General features: G+C 48.4%; 1 protein-coding gene across 1 annotated transcript in view; it reads right to left on the bottom strand.

Annotated features, from left to right (window-relative positions):
- Positions 1 to 14,348, bottom strand: part of LOC144168312 (phospholipid-transporting ATPase ABCA3-like) — a 57,122-nt gene that overhangs the window by 27,434 nt on the left and 15,340 nt on the right. Inside the window, exons 3-5 of the mRNA XM_077697322.1 lie at positions 12,719 to 12,976; positions 3,769 to 4,019; positions 272 to 433 (exon numbers count right to left, since the gene is read on the bottom strand). Of these exons, the coding sequence (XP_077553448.1) occupies positions 272 to 433; positions 3,769 to 4,019; positions 12,719 to 12,976 (671 nt within the window). The remainder of the gene's footprint in view (positions 1 to 271; positions 434 to 3,768; positions 4,020 to 12,718; positions 12,977 to 14,348) is intronic.

Genomic DNA, 14,348 nt, shown 5'->3' with positions numbered 1-14,348 from the left:
TACCTGCTATTTCACCGCTTAGTAAACTAAGTTTATTGCAAAACTTGTTTTTTTTTTTTGTTTTTGTTTTCCTGCAGTATCTACTCCAATGTGCGCAGCTACAATGTACGCCTAGCTCCCGAAATGCCTTAGTTTCAGATACCACATTGCATGTGCTTTCGAATTATGAGTTTTACAAGTTATTTATGCTTTAAAAAAGCCCAGTCGTTTATGCAGGGTTATCTGGACGGAGCGTGAACTGCCAGACTCCTTCATGGGCCCGTGAACTTGCCTGGAGGACGGAATTAGTGGTGCTATATCCGTACGCTTTGTACAGACGGCTCACGACCAGGAAAGGCGGAGTGGATGACGGCATCATCACGCCGCCCACTAAGCCGGCCACAACCTGGTCCTCAAGCATAACGTCTGTGTCGTCTTCAGCCTTCTCGTCTCCCTGCGATAAACAGAGATTGGTCAGGCACTAGAAATGCTCGATGAGCGATCAAAATTTTACGCAGTCCTGATTCAGTGACAGCAAAAGCGATAGTGCCTAGTTGCCGAGAATATGACCCTCCACTATTGTCGTCATCTTTTCTGCTTTGCATTTCGCGGTATTACAATCAGCGTCGTCGCTTGGTAGGGGAGGGCCCCAGGTTCCAGCATGCGTGGTAGGGAGAAGGGCGGGGGGGGGGGGGGGGGGGGGGGCGTGCCGTTCCTGCCTCTCTAATGTTTAAAGTTGATGTCGAAAACTGGAAGAGGACTGCCACAAGACCTCAGTGGCCTACTCCTACTTCGATTTTCAGTATCATAGGGAAAAGCAAAGAGAATTCTGTCATTCAAGAATGCCTGGGGGGTATCTGGTAGTGTGCGAGGCGGTAGGGAGATCTGACGGTAGGGAGATCTGACGCGAATGAGAGAGGGAAAGGGGGGAGCAAGCTTGTTTCTCGAAAAGGGGTGGTTTTGCAGCGCGCCAGAGAGCAGGTGTAAGGGCTCAGTCATGTTTTGTTTCTTGCAGTCCTTGGACTGCGCCTATATATAGCTTCGCCGGTCATTTTACTCTCGGGATTGGAAGGGCACAGAATATTTTTTTGATTTTTTTATTATGAGTGTAATAAGGCGTCAGGGAACGTGGAGCATCGATTGCTTTGCATCGCTTGTCAGATTTTTAGAGGAAACGCAGCTATAACAAAAAATCGTGGAATATCTGAATGGTTAAAAAAGAAAGATGGAGAGGGAAGAAGGAAAAAGGGGTTGTTTCTGGGAGTAATTGGAACAATGAAGTGAAAGTAGGTGCGAAAGCATGAAATGAAGTTCTGTTAGGGAGCCCTAACTATACGGATTAACTGCGTGATTATAAGCAATGGGAGTGCGACAATTTTGGTGACAACGGAAGCGGCAGTGAAGATATCGCCGTTTTCCTGGGTTCTAATCTCCTGCCGATCAACCCAGCTGATATTTCTAATCGCGAAGGACCCCTGTTGCGGGGTCTTGTATAGGTTTGTTGTATAGGTTGTATAGGTGCGCCGAGCGCCACTGCGCGCCGGGCTTTTAGCCTGCAGGAACTCCGTGGTGCCATCTCGTGCGGCTCCGCGTAATAGAAATCAAATCACGAGCAAATAATGTATCAAAGCGAACAGTTATGTAATCATTCAGTTCATTTTCCTGGCTGTGAATCAAGTAAAGTTACGCGTTTTATTTTGTGCTCTATTTTAATTCTACGCAAAATAAACGAGCATCCGCATTTTGTTTGCGTGTGTGTGCGTACGTGTGGGAGTGCGCAAGCACAAGCTTTTTCAAGTTCCGCCCTTACTTCCGCCTTCAAGTTTCTCGTGAAGGCGGAACATTATCATCACCAAACTTGCTCAGCTTTAAAGGGACACTGAAGTGATTTGTAAACGTTGCGGGATTTCTAGCGCAAATTGTAGTCCCGAGTCCATAGGCCATGTTTCGACCACTCTGAGCCCGTTTACGCGAATTTAATTAGTAGAAAAATCCATTCGCAAATGCTGTCCTCCTCTCTGCACCCTCACCCATTTTCTGTGGCATTTTCGTGCGACGTCAGGAGGAGGTGAGCTGGAAATTGGCTGCGCTACTGTACGGCTCGCCCACCTTCCGACAGGGTCAGTCGGCCCAGCGTTTAGCCCGCCGGCCCCCGATGGGTCATCGCAATTCGCTCGCTCGGTTGAAACTAAGCCACAACGCGTTTGTGAATGGAAAAATGTTCCTTTATTTACTTTGTTAGGTTGTACACCGTATCAAGCTCCGAGTCCGGCTCGCTCCACACAAGCGCTGCTCAAGTGCGCATGCGACGCATCGCTGACCTGTACGCTAGTAGGAAAATCTAAGGCCACTTGAAGGTGGGAGAAGAGTCCGCGAAGTCAATATAGGTACTAAGGAAATAAAATCAACCTAAACGTTTACCGTACAGCGCAAAACTAGGGAGCAGGAAGCACTTTTTTGCGCTGGGTGCATGGACAAGCACAGCGGTCAGCAGCACGACCACACATCTGCGAACGCATTTCCGTCTAAGAAATGCAATTGCTAGACATGAGATATTGTGGAAGTTTGGGGGACGCTTACTGCACGAGCGTTATTCAACAAATAGTCACCTAAGGTACTTGAAATGCTAACACTAAATGAAAGTGTAAACTGGTTGTACATTATATACCTTATATATCCATCCTCGGCAGCGCTGGCTCGTGGCCGAGTGGTGCGAATCGCTAGGATTAGTGTTTTGCAAGTGGCAAGCTCAAATCTCCGAGGGTACGTGCGTTTTTTTTTTTTTTGTAAGTTGATTTCTTCGTTTGCGGGTGATGTTTTCTAAACTGAGTTCATCATTTTTTGGCCGTAACGTTCACTCCTCCACGAGCGAGTTCGCAGAACGCGCGCAGGCTGACACTGACGCGCTAGCGAGGTCTGGTTGGCGTGCTGTTGCCACAAGCACCGACTACTTGCGGCAGTGGGCAAAGGCCCGAATCAGCAGACCCTTGGCCTGGTGCGAATACGCTTTTTACGATACAGGCTTGAGTAAGGCAAGCTCCGAATATGCGGGAAAAGCGCATGGCATTTCAGCGTCTGCGGGGACGCGGAGGGCGTTCATCCACTGCGTAGGCCTCAGCAAGTGATTGCAACGATTCCAAGCCGCCCTGGGAGGCTTACCTTAGACATTTTTTCAGCCAACAACATGGCAGAAGCGCGGTACGACGATTACTGAGATATCGACAATGCCCATCCAACGATGCCGTCGGATGTCAAGCATGTTGTTTTACAGAACCGAAACCGAAACTTGTTTGAATGCTAACCTTGGACATCGTCTAATCAAGGTGCATCTCCTCCTGCCGTCACAGCCTTTAGTTGGTGCGGCCGCCACAGACCGCGCATGGTAGTTTTTCTTCTTTCCCGCTTTATAAAATAATTACCGACTTATCAACCGGATAAACGATGAAAAGTGTGGCAACTTGAGCCAATCTACGCAGTGCAAGCAAAACCGGGAGCTTGACAAATTCACTTCAGTGTCCCTTCAAACGAGGTTACTACGACCTGATGCTCCACTCATGTATGGAATAACGTAAAGTTTTCGACCTGACGGAATTTAATACATTCACGCGGGTTTCACAGTAGCTAGTACACTTTAGTGTTGAGCCGTACCACGTCCCTTATCTCCTCCAGAATTTATCGAACTGATGTTTGCCAATGCACGTATTCAAACTTTTTCATGATACATTGCTCCATATTTCGTGGCGATAAAGCGTAAATTTGGCCTTGAATTAGTGAGAAAAAATGCAGTGCCTTAACAGGCCTACGAAGTGCTGGTGTCGCCAGTGAGGCCCGCCGCGCAATGACGGCGACTTCTCCGTAGAATTGTGGTTCCAGCCTGGTCATGGACATGTTCAGGCGGGGCAACCACGCCTCCAAGATGAGCAGGACCGCGAACATCACCACCCCCTCGATGGACAGGCTGAGCACTTCGTAAAAGGCCGAGTAAGGGTTCATGTCCAGGGGGTGGATGGCATGCTCGGAAGGATCCGCCGATTCCAGATCTGCGTCGAAGAACACGCCACACCCGTGAAAGAACTGGTGGCACTGAAGATTCGCAGCCGTTCTCGCCATTCGCTGCCAATTATTTCGCAACTTCTACACCCGCATTGAAACAAACTTAATATGATCACCGATTAGGGAATAGCTACTTTAACCCTTGTATTACGGTAACAAGAGTGACGTGTTGCACAAACGACACAATACGCAGGTATTCAAGCAGAGATACTCGAGTATTGGTTCTGAGCTCAAACTGCTTGTGTTTCTAAGTCCGCTGAATAGGTAACGTGCCCAGCAACGCTGGCCACCCTTAAGGCTGGATAGGAAAGAGTACGGTACCCAGCCATGAAGCATTGCTTGGTACGGTGGAGATAGCATACCCAAATACAGGGGATGCTGAACTGGATAGGTGGAAACATACTTAGAAGATTCTCTGGAGCGTCAACAGAACCCCCCCCCCCCCCTTCCTAGAAGAGCATCTCGCACCCAGAAAGCCTGAAAAGTGTGCCTAAATTTTTTATTGTGGGGTTCGGGCCTCGAAACACTGCGGAAGCGATACAGCTCACGCGGAGAAAGTTATGCCTTGACATGGGTTCCACGCACACCCATAGGACACACACAGCCTGCCGACTTTGTCTTGTTATCTTCATTTATTGGTAAACATTTTTATTGCGCCAACAGAAAATCTGAAACTTTCTTGCGTGAGACACACAGTAGAAATACTACCAAGGCATAAGCGAAAACATTCCGATAAATGCTGTTTGTTGGGTTGGCTGGGTGTTTGTGTTGGTGGGTAAGATACGCCGACAATTTCGGCTCTCGAGGGCACCTAATTCGTTAACTATAACCACTTCTACATGAGTCTGAGTAAATCTCCCGAGGGAAGCTAACAAGCTAATCAGGAAGCGTTCGGGTGGTTTACGTAAAGCAAAAGCAAATGAGCGACACCAACTGGAGACAGGCAACAAAACCAGAAGAAAGGAAAAGCGCTGGCTACTAAAACGACTCTTTTGGACAGTTCGGCACACACATCGATGCACGCGTGAACATGCGACGTTCACTGCAGAACCGATCACTGTGGCCAAAAACCCGCCACATGACGAAAACACGAAAAATAGCATTCAGCCCCTGAAGTTATGTTGAGCCAAATCTTTATATGACAACGGAACAGCCAAAATTTTACTCCGGCTTTGTCATCAAAGAAACAGCTTGAAATCTTACCCACACACTTCCCGATAAAAACATGCTACAATTTCAAGATTCACGCTAGCCTTTTTCCCATCATCACGTGGGCTGGCGTTCCTTTCTACGGGCAAAACAACGCTTATTACACATCCAGCTCTTGCCACACTAAAATGACAGAGCGACCGGCATAGATGTAATATGCTCCCCTCAACAAAATACTCTGCTCGCGCAGCGTTAGCATCTCGTCTTAAGAACGAGGTATGCAAGCTGCAAGAAGAGGACTTCACAAAGCCGCTTGTACAGCTTCAGAAAATTTCGCTTGTGCAAAAAAAAAAACTTCGGGTACAGCACGTGAGCAGAGAGAGCCGACTAGAAAAGAAAGCATTGGGCGGGAAGTGCACATTTTGCCTTATGTGCACTATTAGGTACGGTGTTCTTAGCCCCCAATAAACTTTAGCTGGTGTGTGCTTACGTATATTTAGCATTTTAAAAGGAAATAGCCACGATGAAATAATCACAGGAACCCTCTCGTAGACTGCAGTATGCTACGTCTAGCAGTTAGCGCTGACTTGTAAAAATTTCTGTAGACACAAATTGCGCATCAGCGCATTGCAAGCTTTTTTCAGAGAATCAGCACTATGCACACTTCCTAGCCCATTGCTGCGTTTACGCGTCAAGCCAAGGCTTGTTGAAGAAAGTATTTTGCTCTGATTGGAAAGATGTGCGCCACCACAAATGGTGTACGTTTTTTCACTCAAAAATGAACAGTGCATTTTATATGAGTGATATCTCGATATAACTGCACACGACTGCAATGACATTTCTAACTATTGACCCATCGAACAATACTTCTGCAAGCCTTTTTGACCTGCTGCGCGGTTGGGATTTGCCCGGCACATGTCTACGGCTGCGGCTATGTAGATGTAGAACTGCAGAATCCCTATTCAAAATTAGCCCTCGTCGTGCCTGGTCCCCCTGTTCTTTTGAATTTGTGATTCCTGTTTGGCTCTTTTAATCAACAAGATGTAAAGAATTTAAATTTAATTCAATGATAACAATATTATGTTTGTATGCCGATGGCTGGTACAGCACAGGACCAATTATTCAGGTTAGAAATTGTTGGCTTACTTTATGCGTTCAAATAAATGCTGCGAACGCTAATTTTGGTTACTTACTTTAAAATCCACTGTTGGCTAGTCCTGAGGTTTAAGGGCAACACAGTGCTGCTTAGGAAGATAACTAAGGTAGTAGACAAATATATGCTAAAGAAAGTCACAGCCAGCTTGCACAGTGGTGCAAGCCTGACGTCACAGCAATCACTAAGCTGAACTCGACGATCACCATATAAGTCACAGAACCATTTACCCTGTGCATATATGGCGCTCGTCAGCATGAGACCAAATGAAGCGCAAAGTATGTAAGTGTTTTCTTTTTACGGTGCCCTATTCAGTTTTCTCACGCTTAATCGTCCGCCATCGCAAAGTCATCCTCTTCGCCGCGGCGGCGGCTTTGAGTTTTATAAGCGCAGGTGGTTTCCCTAGCAACTAGGAGCGAGTGACGTGAGAAGCAGACGACAGTAGCTTTGTCAGCGACAGTGTTTGCTCAAACGCTAGTGATTATATGTCCTTTCTTCATTGGCATGCTTAAGTGTCTGATTTAAAGTTTAGGTAGCGGGCACATAAGCCCTCCTACGCATGATTCCTGACCAATCCTCCACTTGGGCACGTGCCGCCGGGTGTTCTCACAAGACGCACGCTCACGTGCGCTCGGCATTTTTTTTAAAGACGATAGTCTTTCTTGGGCTACTTAAACCCAGAAATTTTGGTCTGTATGTCTGTCTGTCTGTGTCTCGATTCAGCCACCCGGCCAAAGCAAAACAATGCCTGCGCAATAGTCTTATATAGTCACAGCTAAATCTACCCGTCTGTCACAAACTCGAGCGTACGACGTCTAAAAGTACCTTATAAATTTTTCATTTTTATTGTACAGCGCCTAATTCTTCTTGCAGTCGTTCGATTCATTCAGTTCGGTTCTATTCGCCCGAGACAAGGCTGGAGGTTTCTCGAACGAAGAGGCGGTAATACGATCACCCGCCGGCTCGCCGGCAAGAAAACAACAAAAATAAAACCCCCGCCGCTCCGGTTTCGTCGAAGCTTCCAGTACTTTCGAGGAGGTGCGCGTGGCCTTGCCAGTGCTAAAGAGCGTCGATCATTCTAGAATGGAGAAGAGGGAAGTTATTCGCTCACGGCGGCGGGCGCGTTGTGTGTTGTGCTCTCCCCCTCCGCACTGGCACGGTTATAAAAGGAGGAGCCGCGCCTAAGCAAGTCAGCTACGTTTGGACGTCGTGATTGACAACTGCACCTGACAGTTTGTACATCACACCATCGGCGACCCGCGCCCTGGAGGACTCCAACGTACTCCCGGGCCTCGAATCACCGTGATCGTCTCGGACGGCCTGGCCTACAGCGAAGCCACGCTTCCCAGGTAGCCGAATCGCCTCCGACAGCGGTGCATCGTCCGGCCCGGTCGGTGAATATGATGGGACTCTGTCTCTCATATGCATCGAACTGTTCATTTTCTTTTAGTTAACTGCTCCGATTCGTAATATTCATTTGTTAACGCTCCTGTTTGTATCATCTTGTCTAATTGGACTGTTTCTTGTATTTGAATTCCATCTAAGTTGCCTGTAATTATCGATCTGCTACCTCGTACTTGTATTTGTGACTTGCCTGTCTAAATATAAGTCTTTGTGTTGTTTTTTTTTCGTTCAAGGCTCTTGCTCATTCTTGCCGCTCTGGTCGGCGAAAGCCGCACATCAGACGGCCACCCCCTTTGTCACCTGTGCCCTGTGGATTCGGTGGGGTTTGTTGGCTCTCTTGAGTCGACTCCCCATATCTTCTGGCAGTGCACCCTAAATTAAGGAAGCGGGTGACAATTTCTGGCGTCCGCGACAGGACGTCTGATGTGAGCGGTAGGGAGGAGAAAGAGCCTGGAACTTTTTTGGCATAGGTTGCTACTGCCTTCATAAGTTGGTGCTCTCGTTAACATTTCTCTGTGTAGACATACCTAGCTAGAGGCTAGAGTATTGTGGCTAGATTGCGATACATTTGCAATCATGGATTTAGAGAAAATAGTAGCGTTGGGCTGTCAGCTGGGCCTGTCAGGGGCCGAATTACGAAAATGGGTCGCGCAGAAAGAAAAAGAGGAAAACGAGAAAACTGAGAGAGCAAGACAGGCAGCATGAGAAGAGGCTGAGAGGGCTGAAAAAGAAAGAGAGAAAGAATTTCAGAGGCAACTTCAGTTGGAGCGAGAGAAAGCAGAGCGAGAAGAGAAAGCCCGCCAGGCAGAGGCAGAAAGGGAGCGAGAGAAAGCGGAGCGAGAAGAGAAAGCCCGCCAGGCAGAGGCAGAAAGGGAGCGAGCGAAAGCGGAGCGAGAGGAGAAAGTACGCAAAGCTGAACTCGAGATTCTAAAAAAGCGACTCGAGATACGATGGTTGAAAGCGGAATCCTCATCAGATGAGGGAAATGCGAGAGAAGGGTATAGTGACCTAAGTGCTAACCCTGAAACGATAAAGGAACGCCAGGATATCGCTAGAAGCGAAGAGGTGGATTTATCCGTAATCCGCAAGGAGGAAACACCTCCAGAATTGTGCGAAAGCGCACCACTTCAGACCTGGAAGGACGATGATCCTACAGGTGATGCGGAGCTTGAGGATGGAGATAACATCCCGGTTGTGGATGCCATCACGACGTCGGGGCCGAACCCTCTAGACGAAGGGGTACCCGATATTGCGGGGAGAGTGCCCGAGGAAACCGTTGTCTTTCCGAAAGACACGGGTAATTGCACACTCATTGTGCAGGAAGACCCAGTTCGAGACTGCGAACTCTCTGGGCAGACTAGCGCCGCGTGCGTAACTGACACCTCGAGGAGCAAAGAGACTGACTCTAAGGTCAAGTTTAAAACCCCCGTGCGAAGTGGAGCCGCACTCCGCGGAGGGAACGCGCCGTACATAAGCGTCGGCGACGATCCTGTGACTTTAGCGGTGGGAGAGAAACCACCCGCTTTTTCGAAAGAAGAACCCCGATTCGATGCCTCGGAGAGAGGCGAAGCCGTGCTCGTCGTAACGCGAGCACCGGCAAAAGCGAAGCTGGCCCATTTCCGGCGCCCAAAGGATGCGGCCCCTGCGATGGAGCCGCACAGAAGGAAAATAAGTGCCGAAGGTCGTGGAAAGAACAAACGTTTGAAAACCGGCACTCAGAAACTCGGAAAACAGCCAGGCTGTCGAAACAAAGAGTGCAGGTTTGGGCGCAAGCTTAGGAGCAAACGTGTGCGCCGGCATTGCAGACAGCGGACAGGTGGGAAGAAGCGCCAAGCCGTTATTAGCCACTCGGTCGTTCACCAGGTGAAGGCCCAGGCAGTGAAACATTTTCGCGAGCCCGGTATCACGGCGGTCACGAGAGGGTTTGTCGCGAATTCGGGCGACATTTGGAAAGAACCTTCTCCGAAGAGAATTCCGCAGGCGCAGTTGCGCAAGCGCCCGATAGACACGGGCTAAGCATGAAGAATACAAATTCAGGTATTCACGCGGGATAGGAGTGGAATTGTGTAAGACAGAGTTGTATTTTCACATCGAGTACTGTATACCTGAACATTGTATTCATTGTTTCTCTGTCGTACTGTACGCGAAGGTCGTACTTATTTTGTCACTCTGGCTGTACAGTGTATATTCACGCACTAGTTGGTTCTTGCGTGAACTCTCGTATTACCTATTGTACAGTACATTTGCCGTGTATTATTGCCGTTATTAGTGGTGACATTCGTGAACTTTGCGGTTGCATGTTATTGTTTGTGAACAACATATTAGTTATGTTTCTTATGCATTTCATTGTACCAGTGCATTGTATGCTGAGTACTGACGTACACTTATTGTATTTCAGCCCACGAGACTTTCGCACTGGAGCGCATGCTGTATTTTCACGAGTTTCGCACTTGCAATGACTACTGGCCAGACATTTATTATGGGCACTGGTTTAATTCGATTGTTAGAACTTTATTGTTCTTAAACTCATGAGTTGTCCCTAGGAAGTGTATTTGCTGAGAAATCGGCGCCAAACCGCTGTTCTGTACGCGAATTCTGTACCTGTCATTATTCTTAGGAAGAACATTGGGCTGTACTTGATTTTGTGTTAGTAGGCACAGCCTCTTTTGTTCACTAACTGTGAACGACGAGTACGCACGACTTTGTGAGTTTTGGGAATATTATTGCATAATATTCTGAAACTGGGGGGCTGTGTCACAAACTCGAGCGTACGACGTCTAAAAGTACCTTATAAATTTTTCATTTTTATTGTACAGCGCCTAATTCTTCTTGCAGTCGTTCGATTCATTCAGTTCGGTTCTATTCGCCCGAGACAAGGCTGGAGGTTTCTCGAACGAAGAGGCGGTAATACGATCACCCGCCGGCTCGCCGGCAAGAAAACAACAAAAATAAAACCCCCGCCGCTCCGGTTTCGTCGAAGCTTCCAGTACTTTCGAGGAGGTGCGCGTGGCCTTGCCAGTGCTAAAGAGCGTCGATCATTCTAGAATGGAGAAGAGGGAAGTTATTCGCTCACGGCGGCGGGCGCGTTGTGTGTTGTGCTCTCCCCCTCCGCACTGGCACGGTTATAAAAGGAGGAGCCGCGCCTAAGCAAGTCAGCTACGTTTGGACGTCGTGATTGACAACTGCACCTGACAGTTTGTACATCACACCATCGGCGACCCGCGCCCTGGAGGACTCCAACGTACTCCCGGGCCTCGAATCACCGTGATCGTCTCGGACGGCCTGGCCTACAGCGAAGCCACGCTTCCCAGGTAGCCGAATCGCCTCCGACAGCGGTGCATCGTCCGGCCCGGTCGGTGAATATGATGGGACTCTGTCTCTCATATGCATCGAACTGTTCATTTTCTTTTAGATAACTGCTCCGATTCGTAATATTCATTTGTTAACGCTCCTGTTTGTATCATCTTGTCTAATTGGACTGTTTCTTGTATTTGAATTCCATATAAGTTGCCTGTAATTATCGATCTGCTACCTCGTACTTGTATTTGTGACTTGCCTGTCTAAATATAAGTCTTTGTGTTGTTTCTTTTTTCGTTCAAGGCTCTTGCTCATTCTTGCCGCTCTGGTCGGCGAAAGCCGCACATCAGACGGCCACCCCCTTTGTCACCTGTGCCCTGTGGATTCGGTGGGGTTTGTTGGCTCTCTTGAGTCGACTCCCCATATCTTCTCGCAGTGCACCCTAAATTAAGGAAGCGGGTGACACCGTCTATGTCCGGTGTAATGTTCATACTTGTCAACATTGTTGAAGAACAACAAGACATTACGCAAATATGAGACAACAAATCAATACAGAAGTGATATTTGCAGTGTTCCTTTATAAAAAAACAAGCATGCTTGACTTTTGCGAAATTAAATGCTTCATCAACTGCAGAAAAAGAATTCACTCCGCCGTCGCCTGCTGCCGCCCGCGCCACTATAGCTTCTGGCGCCATTTTAAGAAATCAACCGGCAACAGTTACGCAAAGTTCCACTAGATAGGTTCCACGTTCCGCTTGCAACGCACGTGGAGTAGGGAAACGCGGTTCTATAAACGTTGAAGTAGGGCGCCTCGATTAACGCGCGTCTTCGCCGTACGGCAGCGTTCGCATCGAGACACCCGATTTGGAGCAGTGGGACGCGGGAAATTTAAAATGATTTAAGCAGAACTTTGGCGTCTTTACCTTGGGAGGAGCGCGATGCAAGAGGGACAACATGAGAGGTGAGCGGGAAACCGAAGGGAGGCATTTACTTCGCAACAGCCGATAAAGACTATCGTCTTTTTACGGCATTTGCAACGAAAGGAGCAGATACGCGGCCAATTTTTTTTTTGTGGTAATTTTTCAATTCATTGACGGCGCAAGCAAGAGCTGCACCAGCTGGTCTGTTAAAATTTGACAATTATCGGAATATCAGGGAAGTAAATCAGCCGCATATCCACTTGATATGAATGCAGGGAACGGTAAAATATTGCGTGAGCGCTGCTCTACCGTCTTATAACAGGAATGACAGTGGTGGAGTGATGCACAGGGAACTATTTTGATAGACATCTCCTGAGATGATTTTCAGCAAAGAACTGCTCACTAGGTTTCTGATAGTGTTTTATCAACCAATATACTTTGAGGAAGAATATTTTCGCTCCACCCAGTGAGCACCCACGTGAGTCATGTCGCCTGTTCCTCCTTGCTCCAAAATCTTCTTGATCGTCCGATTTTCGCCCCATCATATGCTATGGCAGCACTGGAGTACGAAGTCGATGAACGCTTAAATGCCCCTTTTTGCGCTAGAGTTTCAGCCGCAGCATGTACAATTTTCTAATCGTGCTCAACATTGCACCATTTCCAAAATAATTTACGTGGCAAAGAGGATTAATACCAGTTAAACAGCGGCTTTCGGGCGTGGTTCGATCACAGTTGCCAGCAGTCGCATCTCCTGAGCACTTACGTTCGCAGCAAGCCCTGAGTGACAGGCGGTGCTCGTTAATCTTGCTGCTGCAGCTTCTTGCAAGCTGCGCGCCTCCGTTCCGGCAGATGGCATTCTCGCGGGCAAGCTGCAGGACCTTTATCATGCCACGAGAGTACGTGTTGGAAGGCGAAATCCGTGAGACCTGGAGGAGCGTGCCGATTATGGTGGCCATGGCTGGGCTGGCCACGTCATCAGCGAAGTGGTCCATGAACACGGCGCCGCAGCAGCCCGTGGCAGCTGCGAATATTAGGTAACAAGTGGTTGAAGGCATAGAGTTTCATACAATATTAACTAGAGAAGAAACTGGCGCTAGTGTCAACGCGAGCATGGCGGCGACGCTTACGCTTCAATAGGAATGATGAATAGTTCTGGAACCGGATTGCGTAGGATCGAAACGGGCCTCTGGCTGCGCAAATTGTGTTTTTTTGACAAAAACGCTTATTGCCCGGTTCTCCGTTTACAAATTACATGGCGAACAAGAAAGTTACTGACCAAAAACCGGTTTTGTACGAAATAAAACAGCGCGGTTAAATAAACGCAGACGCGGAGTCGAGGAGGTTTGTGGAGCAGGTTTGCCATTTGCCGCCAACTACAGCAGAATGCGGACTCCTTTAAAAACTACTTGTAAAAGCTTCGGTGCTGGTGGTTTGTAATAGGAAGAGAAAAGCTTTGTGCTCATAAAAAAAAAGGGCCCATCTCCCCGCGAGGGGGACTCGAGTAAATGCGTCGCATAGGGGGTGGGTGTATTGCATTAACGTTTAGCGTTTGGGGAGTTGGTGGTAATAGAGAGTTTTAGTATAGCGTTTTAGCTGTAGCGTTAACGTTTTGCGGGCCGCAATCGCGAACGGATAGCGCCTTGTTATGCTACTGTTAGCGTGCCCGCTAACGCTATGGGCGCGCTAAAGTGGTGCTTTCCGCTATACTAAAACTCCCTAGTGAATGCGTTGTATCAGCAGCTTCTTGACGTAGTTTGAATGAGTCAAGGATATAAGGCGCGTTCGTAGCCTTCCATTCTGTGTCGGCTTTGTGGCGCAGTGGGAACAGCACCATGTACCTCGCGTTCCGCCCGCAGGGTCGTGGGATCGAAACCAGGCGCCGGTAAGTATTATTTTTTTATATAGTGTAGGGGGAGGGGTGCGGACCTGTTGTTGAGACCGAGGAGGGTGGCGTGATGCGGTAGAGGAGGAGTGGGGGAGAGGGCGCGCCTGCGCGCTGAGCTGTTGCAGACGCACGGCGGACGCTACATGTGAGTTAAAGAAATGCTCTGCATTTAAAAGAAACCGATTACCTTTGGAGAAGTTATACTTCCCTGAATTAGTGATATTCATCAAGCTGCGTTCCTATCAGCCGCCGGTACTGCTGGTCTACGCCGTAGGAGCCGGCGTTCGCACGGACGGTGTGGCTGTTCTAGGCGGTTCGCAATCGTCGTCAGCTTCGACTATACATTGCTCTACCGAATCAGCAGCGCCGAACTCCTAATTCGCAGACAACTTCGCCGCACAGAGCACCGTAATTTGTGTTTTCGTGCTCGCTGTGCCGGAAATGAATTGATAACCCACACAATTCGCAACTCTGGTTATACCACATTCCACTCAGGGCGGCGTCAGTG

This window comes from Haemaphysalis longicornis, unplaced genomic scaffold (genome assembly GCF_048455015.1).
Source record: "Haemaphysalis longicornis isolate Haplotype H1 unplaced genomic scaffold, Haemaphysalis longicornis Haplotype H1 scaffold_2, whole genome shotgun sequence".
NCBI lineage: Eukaryota > Metazoa > Arthropoda > Arachnida > Ixodida > Ixodidae > Haemaphysalis > Haemaphysalis longicornis.
The sequence above is the reverse complement of the archived record's forward strand: the minus strand, read 5'-3'. Positions and strand labels throughout refer to the sequence as shown.